Below are 9,268 nucleotides of genomic sequence, written 5' to 3'. Positions count from 1 at the left end.
GCACTACCACCTAAAGAGGATGAACTGAAGAAGAATTGCGTAGGAAGAAGAACTAAAAAATTTTGCAAATTTCCCAAAAAAATCTTACGATTTAAAGCGTCGGAACTCAATCCCAAAATCCATCCATTTAAAATAAACGTAATATATTCATATAACTACAGTAAAATTTAATTTCTGCTATTTAATTAGAAGATCCACCCACCAATATGGGACAAATATCGGAACATCTCCTCGATACGGTTGCGTTAAATTCTACGTTAAGCAGTCTGCCTGCGTAAGGCATTCGTTTCGTATTGTGTCTTATCACCAAATGAAACCTTATAAATTTATACAGATTATTTTTTTAAAATAAAGATTTTTTTTGGAAAAACCTTTAAAACGATGTAGTTTATTTACGGTTATAGTCTACAGGTTTTGAAAAATAATTCTAACGAACGCTTTCAAATTAATAATATATTATTAATTAATAATATAAATTAACTTTTAACGCCATTACTACGTTGTTTGAGTTAATATAACTCCACCAATAAATTATGACTCACCATGATTTATTAACTAATTTTCTGATTAATTAACTAGATTATAATGATTTATTAAGAAGATTATAAGATTATAAATGATTATAAGAAAGAAGCCGTAATAAGAAAGTGAGTCCGACAAGGATGTTCCCTATCCCCGTTAATTTTTAATCTTTACATAGAACTAGCAGTTAATGATGTTAACAATTTAGATTCGGAGTAACAGTACAAGGTGAAAAGATAAAGATGCTACGATTTGCTGATATTGTATTAATTCTAGCCGAGAGTAACAAAGATTTAGAAGAAACAATGAATGGCATAGATGAAGTCCTACGCAAGAACTATCGCGTGAAAATAAACAAGAACAAAACAAAAGTAATGAAATGTAGTAGAAATAACAAAGATGGACCGCTGAATGTGAAAATAGGAGGAGAAAAGATTACGGAGGTAAAAGAATTTTGTTATTTGGGAAGTAGAATTACTAAAGATGGACGAAGTAGGAGCGATATAAAATACCGAATATCACACGGGCGAAACAAGCCTTCAGTCAGAAATATAATTTGTTTACATCAAAAATTAATTTAATGTCAGGAAGATTTTTGAATGTATATGTTTGGAGTGTCGTTTTATATGGAAGTGAATTTGGACGATCAGAGTATCTGAGAAGAAAAGATTAGAAGCTTTTGAAATGCGGTGCTATATGTTAAAAAGTCAAATGGGTGGATAAAGTGACAAATGAAGAGGTATTGCGACAAATAGATGAAGAAAGAAGCATTTGGAAAAATATAGTTAAAAGAAGAGACAGACTTATAGGCCACATATTAAGGCATCCTGGAATAGTTGCTTTAATATTGGAGTGACAGGTAGAAGGAAAAAATTGTGTAGGTAGGCAACGTTTGGAATATGTAAAACAAATTGTTAGGGATTTAGGATGTGGAGGGTATACCGAAATGAAACAACTAACACTAGAAAGGGAATCTTGGAGAGCTGCAGCAAACCAGTTAAATAAGTGAAGACAAAAAAATTATTTAAAAATTAAAACCACCAACATTTTGAAATTTTTAATTATAAAATTACGATATTTATTTTAACATACGCGTGTATATATATATATATATATATATATGTATATTATTTTTATTCCAATCAACAAAAAAAATGGTAGCGCATATTGAATTTTGTAAAGAACATAATCTATAGCGTGAAAAAAAAATTACCGAAGAACAAAAGTAAAATAAATAGTGATTCTGACATAATTATTTTTTCTAATTGCCTTCTTTTCCAGGTTTTCTAACGCTTAGACTTTGTGATTGTAATGTGTAGCGAGATTACACATTTCCTTACATCACCATTCGACAATATGATAATAAGTTTTATATTTATACAGTATCTAAGGAAACTGCATATAAAAGTTTATGTAAAGAGTAATATAAAAATCAGTTCTATACTTCCGTTCTAATTTTAACTACTGATTTAAATTTAGCCGTACAGTTTCTGAAAAATATGCTAAAACGATGAATAAAACGATTTTTTTTTTCACTTTACCTTTTATTGCATAAAATTTTCCAAAGAATTATATTAAATAAGTAGATAAAATATATTTTAAATGTGTTTTTAAAATTTCAGAAAAGCACTGCATTTATATTTCTTTTCATAAGAAAAAAAATATAGTATATTTGTAAAACAATCAATTGATAGATAAAATATTTTAAATATCTCTTAAGTATTTTTTATATATATTTTTTTCTTTTAAGTTACCTGTAATAAAGGAAGTAACGTGGTTAGAATTGACGAGAGGAAGAGATACTGTTGTGAATTCTAATGTAGTTATTACAAAATTCAATAAAAGCATTAAGCAACACAAAGATGGGATAAGATTAAATATAACACGATAAAAAATCACCACAAGTATATAACGTTGTAACGAGGAAGTAGAGTTAGTAAAGCAGATATAATAAAAATTACAGCAAATAAATAATAAGAGTACAAATAAGTTAAATTTATAGAGTGTATAAAAAAATGGATCTAGAATGAATATTTATGTAACTAAATAAAATAAAATATTGCTGTCAGTTATACGATAACTGACAGCAATGGTCTTCTATTAAAGAAAACATAATTTTAAACACAGTTAAAACGAATCGAAATAAAAAAAACCCTTAACTGTGGTATCCAACCAATCATAGTATAGGTACTGAATTGTATTTTTAAATTATTATACTATGTTCCAGTCGTATTCTAGGTTATAAAATGTAAAATTGTAACATATCTGTATAAATACGATACAAAATAAAAAAAATGATCCAAGTAAACTAAAAAAGCAGTAAGAGTTCAAAATAATGTTGCTGCTGTTTTTTTCTCTTGCAATACGATCAGTAAGTAATGACACCCACTCTCTACAATTTTCCTGGCCTAAACTGGAAATCGTGTTTGGCAGCCCGAATTTTTAATTTTTTTTCTCAACTTTACGGTTTATGATAAAAAGGGTATAAAATGTACAGTATGTACAAATGATGATGATCATGATGCAGTACCATAATTAGCTTATTATGACTATTTTAATTTGTTTAAAATCAAACTAAAAAATTTACAAACACGTGTTAAAATAAATTTATGTATAGATAAGAATCATTTATGAGACTTTCAAAAATGATAATTGTTTATAAATAATTTTAAGAATAATAATTAAAGTTTTTTTTTCAGGTTCTTGGATTATAATATTATTGAAGAAATTGAAGATCGTGCATTTGAAAACTCACAAATAGCTAAATTGTAAGTTTTATTTTTAGTTTTATAATTACTTATAAATAATCATATATTTTACAAACAACTCTGTTTATCTTATTAATTAATCTGAATTACTAATAACTGATGAAATGTGAATGAATAGATTGAAGTTATAAAACTTTTACGGAAAAAATATGTAGTTGCGTTTTTGTGTGTTCGATCATTACAAATCTTGCGGGTAGCACAAAGAAATTTGGTATGATGTAAGCTTGGAGTTACTAGACAGAATAGGAAGGCTATTAAATGGATCAGAGAAGAGAAGAAAGTACATGATAACATTATAAAAGTTAAAAAATTAAAATGGCAATAAGCAGGCCATGTAACAAGAACTGATGCCAAATGGATTAAATTAGCATTTGAATGGATACTAGATATGAAACGACCACAAAAAAGACCAAACGCTCGCTGGATTGATGATATTATCAACTACACACAAATTGACAAAAGATTGTACAAGACCGCATTAGGTGGAAACGTGTTGAAGAGGCCTTCATCCTGTAAAGGATCGATAACGGCTGAAATTATGATGATGAGATATATTATACATATACATATACTAGCCGGTTGGGGCACCCTTCGTTCGCCCGACCGTCTAACCAGAACTCCCGGGACCTAGGTCGCTCCAGACCAAACAGTAACAGACTCAAGGGCTCCTCAGAGCCTCCCGGGGCCAAGGGCCCTACCCCATGCCGGTAGAGCTCGCTTCGCTCGCTATTCCCAATTTGCCGAGGAGACCGACGCCGACACCCATATGGCGGGGGTCAAACCTGGACCCCCGCTGTATTCGTTACCCTCATGGTTGTCATAATAATACTGATTAAAGTATTCAGGCTTTATAGAAACCTGAAAGGGATACTAAATTACAAAAGACAGAATAGCAGTAAACTTTCATTTTTTTGTCTCCAGTCATATGACTGGTTTGATGAAGCTCTCCAGGATTCCCTATCTAGGGCTAGTCGCTTCATTTTTGTATACTCCTTACACCCTACATCCCTAACAATTTATTTGACATATTCCAAACGTTGCCTGCCTGCACAATTTTCCTATCTACAAGTCCCTCCAATATTAAAGAGACTATTCCAGGATGCCTTAATATGTGGCGTATAAGTCTGTTTCTTCTTGTAACTATATTTTTTTCCAAATGCTTCTCTCTTCATCTATTTGCTGAAACACCTCTTCATTTATCACTTTATCCACCCATTTGATTTTTAACATTCTCCTCCCGGAACGTCCAAGTTTCACTTCCAAATAAAGCTGCACTCCAAACATATACTTTCAAAAATATTTTCCTGATATTTAAATTAATTTTTCATGTAAGCAAATTATATTTTTGACTGAAAGCTCGTTTGGTTTGTGCTATTCGGCATTTTATATGGCTCCTGCTTCGTCCATCTTTAGTAATTATACTACAAATACTAAACTAAATTTTATTTATATTATTTTCTAGTTTTAATAATATAAAATAATTAGACGTTATATAATAAATGTTTTTAACTTTTATATACCCTATTGATTAAACTTTAACATATAATAAGACGTTATGTAATAGTGAAAAATAATTAAATTACAATAAATACATTACTATATATATTATAATAAAACAAAAATTATTATAACAAAATTCTTCTTCTTCCGTAATATTTTCTCTTACTATTTTTATATTCAGTGGTCTATCTACATTATTTCTACTACATTTCATTACTTTCGTTTTGTTCTTGTTTATTTTCAGGCGTAAGACTTCATCTATGCCATTCACTATTTCTTCTAAATATTTTTACTCTAACTAAGAATTACTATATCATCGGCAAATCGTAACATCTTTATCTTTTCAACTTACACGGTTACTCCGGATCTAAATTGTTCTTAAACTCCATTAACTGCTAGTTCTATGTAAAGATTAAAAAGTAACGGGGATAGGAACATCCTCGTCAGACTCCCTTTTTTATTACGGCCTCTATCTTATGTTCTTGGTTATTACTGTTGGAGTTGGTTCGTATAAATGTTAGCAATTGTTCTTCTTTCTCTATAATTGAACCCTAAGTTTTTTAAAACGCTGAACATTTTATTCCAGTTTACGTTACCAAATGCCTTTTCTAAGTTTGTAAATGTCAAGTATGTTGGTTTGTTTTTCTTTAATCTTCCTTCTATTATTAATCTGAACGCTAAAATTGATTCCCTTGTCTGTATACTTATCCTGAAACTAAATCGATCTTCTGCTAGCACTTTTCCTCTCTCTTCTCAATATTTCGGTATAAAATTCTAGTTAAGATTTTTGATGCGTGAGTAGTTAAGCTAATTGTTCTGTATTTTTTACATTTATCTGCTCCTGATTTCTTCGGTATCATGACAATAAAACTCTTAGCAGTAAACTATATTAACTAAACTACACAAACCTTTGATGGTGAAAAATTCATAAATTATTTTTGTTGTCATGGTGACAGAAATATAATAATGAAGCAAAAGGATTAATCTTCTTTTTTTTCTTTAATGAATTCCTTTGGAGTGAAGTTGGAAACTTTAAGCCATAGACCGAATTGGCAAAAGATCGCACAAAACCGCATTAGTTAAGAACGTGCTGAAGAGGACTTCATCCTGCAAAGGATCGAAAATCTATGGCTTTGGCTTAAAACCTTCCTTGGGATAAAATAAATGTATTCTCAAATTACAGTCGAGAAAACAGTCGTTCTGTTGGTTCTCGCGTGATGTGAGAACAAACAAACAGACAAATATCGGTTTCATATATAAGACAAATATATATATATATATATATATTGTTAGGAACGATCTCGCCTAATGACCGTTAACATGTTGTGGTAGATTTTAGAGCGAGGTTGGACAGTATTTTCATTGGTGATGAATTGAAACAACGCCTTGTTGCTTATTGAATTGTTCTTTAATTACTTGTCGTCTTGACATTTCGATAATGTATAATTGACTATTTAACACGTATAATTAAAATTAATAACATATAACTTATACTAATAAACTAAGAATTCATCCCAACATGTCCATCCGGACTGAATGTGCGATACGACCGCTCTGGATCAGATTCGAGCGCCGAATGAAAGCCAGTACTCATAATGACCAGAATTTGTGACATTATGACGTAGACTTGGCGTGATCAGATCGCCTGACCAAGCTTGCGTGGGGCCTCTAGCCCTCGCTAGGTTGCAGCACCCGACGGCACAGAGGAACGGAACATATATATATATATATATATATACAAACATGATATGTATAGAATAATTATGCTGTCGTGTGCCTGCAATAAACGTGATGTTATAATCCTTCATTAGGATTATAACTATCTTTAATAGTAAAAGTTATTTGTGTTATCGTTAATACAAGGCTGGTAACCTTACGAAACTACGAAGATTTATATTATATATATATATATATATATATATATATATATATATATATAAGATTTTAATCAAGAAAATACCATAAAGTTACAGTATATTTAAAAAAATCTTGTTTGATTTTTTTAATTTATCCATCTTGTAACTTCTAAAATGTTTTCTTCGAAGTAAAGATTTAATCAATAAGTAATTTAAAATACGGTTTATTTGTAGATACTGGTGCATATGAACTATTAAAAAAGACTGTTAACAAAAAAAAGAAAAGAAAACAGTGTACATACTATTTCCTGATATTACCTTATAGTATTCAAAAACTCTTAGAAAATGTGTATGTTTATATAAATCAACTAACAGAAATTTCTATTGTCTCAACTGTTTGCTGTTAATTATATTTCGTTGTAGAAGAATAAATACGGCCGTATTATTGTAGTACTATACTCGTATTTTAGGGCTATTCATATTAACGTAGTTTCTCGGTCCCTTACCAGCCGTCTTTCCTCTTATTTATGCATTTAAAATTTTCATCAACTCTCATGAGATCGTACACTGAGACGTACTTCTTCAGAATTAAAGCAGAATAGAATTAATAAAAAAAATTAATTAAAATAAGATGTAACAAAAGAATACTAAAATTTGTCTAATAAAATATGTATGTTGTTGAAAATTGAAGAAAATATTAATTTATAATTAATTTGAAAGAATATTTTACAAAATCAAATTGTTTCTCAACGTCTGCTGTTTATTTATTTTTATTTTTACAGAGGTTTATCCGATAAATACAAATTTTATATTACACTTAAAATGTTCATGTTATTGAAAAACGTTTACTATAGATTTAATTTTTTAAATATTTGGAATTTTTGCTTTCCTGTCTAGGTAGCGAAATAGCAGAGCTCCAATCAGGGACACATAATCGCTCCAATTAGGGCACATGTTATTTTCACCGGATCTTGAAGTTCTGACCTCTTAGAATCCCAAAAATACCGGATGGAAATTTTCCGGATATTAATATTCGTATGTACGTGTATGTATTGCGTGTCACTCTCTAAATTAAGTTACATATCTAGAACTACTGAACCGATTTTAACCAAACTTGACCAGATTACTTCTATATATAGGCCATTGATGCCATTAAATTTTCAACTTAAAAGATCAAGCAGGTGAGGCTGTAGAGCAAAGTCACCCTCAGTATCTCAAGATTTCGCCTAAATAAGGTCATATTTTTCTAAGGCACATTTGTTTACAATTAAAAAATAACAATATTTGCAAAAAGAGATTTTTGCAAAATCGCATCCGCACCCTAAAAAAATTCTGTTGTAGTCGTCAGCTACGTTGTGACGTCACTGGTGAATAGTATAATTAAATAAATTAATAATATTTCATTGTAAAATAGTTACTCGGTCTGGCTGGGTCTAAACTCGATGGCCCGGTAAATTCGGTACCTGGGGTGTTAAGCCTCGCGGCTACACCAGTCTGCCGATCGTACAAACGAAATTTGTTCTATGTAAGTTGTGATATTACATTATTTTAGTAAGTGCTGATCGTCATCGCTTGTACTGTCACACCCGCGTGAATTAAATACGGTATGTGCGCGCGCTTTATTTAGAATCATTAAATTAAATAAACGAAAAAATATCATATTTAAATTAAATAATAAATATTTTAAATTGCGTGTGTAAGCCGTGCATCAGAAACAACTGTATTGTCAACATTTTTTTTAAATTATTAATATAAGTTTCTACATACATAGTGTCTATGTATTATCTTTTTCTTATAAAAAATTCTATTTACTTTCAAAACAAAATTCAATAGATATTTTTACTTTTTTTTTTTTACTTCGTCAAAATATTTTCAACAAAAGGCTCACAAACATTTCCGAGAAAATATAAAAAAGGAAGCGCTACGTAATTCATCAATAGAACTCTACGAATTACATTTTGAAAAGATGAGCCGTTCCTCCAATTACAACATTTTTTACTCGTAAAAATATTTGCCTTTCAATTTAATGTCGAAATTTCCATATTTAATAAATTTTTCTACAGTATCAAGAGAAAAGAAGTTTTACTCCTGTAAAAATAAACATATAAAAAATATACTTATATTTACTCTGTTTTTAAATGAGTAAAGTTAATAAATAATATTAGGAAAACTCTAATGACATAGACAATATTGAATTCACAACTTATCCTGTAAAAGTTTAGCTTTAACACAGAAATTATAACAAATCTGAGTTTAAAAGCAAAATATAAGCAGAAATAGTTTATCGTACATGCAGAAAATATAATTTTATGTTTTGTAATGAAAACAAACCCTATAGGTTAGTAGTAGTTCCCAACCTGTACTCCATGTAAGAAATAAAGTCTCCACGGCTGCTCCAAGAAAATAAAATACTTAAAATTTTAATAAAATTAAAGGATAAGAAAAAAATGTAGAATAAAAATAAGAAAGCTAGAAATTATATTTTGATCGGAAATTATCCAAGTTGAATTTCGCGTCTCCTCTAACAGATGATGCTTGATCATTCTGCTGACACTAGGTCAAAACTTATTGTAGTGCGAGATATTATGGTAAATTTCAGTTTCTTTAAATATAATTTCCTTG

The 9,268-nt window shown here is 29.8% G+C and overlaps 1 protein-coding gene across 1 annotated transcript in view; it reads left to right on the top strand.

Moving 5' to 3' along the window:
* Positions 1 to 9,174: 9,174 nt before the first annotated feature.
* The window catches only part of LOC142324719 (lutropin-choriogonadotropic hormone receptor-like), a 179,342-nt gene continuing 179,248 nt past the window's right edge, over positions 9,175 to 9,268 (top strand). The window contains exon 1 of the mRNA XM_075365636.1: positions 9,175 to 9,234. Within this exon, the coding sequence (XP_075221751.1) occupies positions 9,175 to 9,234 (60 nt within the window). The remainder of the gene's footprint in view (positions 9,235 to 9,268) is intronic.

The sequence above is a fragment of the Lycorma delicatula genome, chromosome 5, assembly GCF_047948215.1.
Source record: "Lycorma delicatula isolate Av1 chromosome 5, ASM4794821v1, whole genome shotgun sequence".
NCBI lineage: Eukaryota > Metazoa > Arthropoda > Insecta > Hemiptera > Fulgoridae > Lycorma > Lycorma delicatula.
Note: the sequence above shows the minus strand (reverse complement) of the source record. Positions and strands in the feature narration are given on the sequence as shown.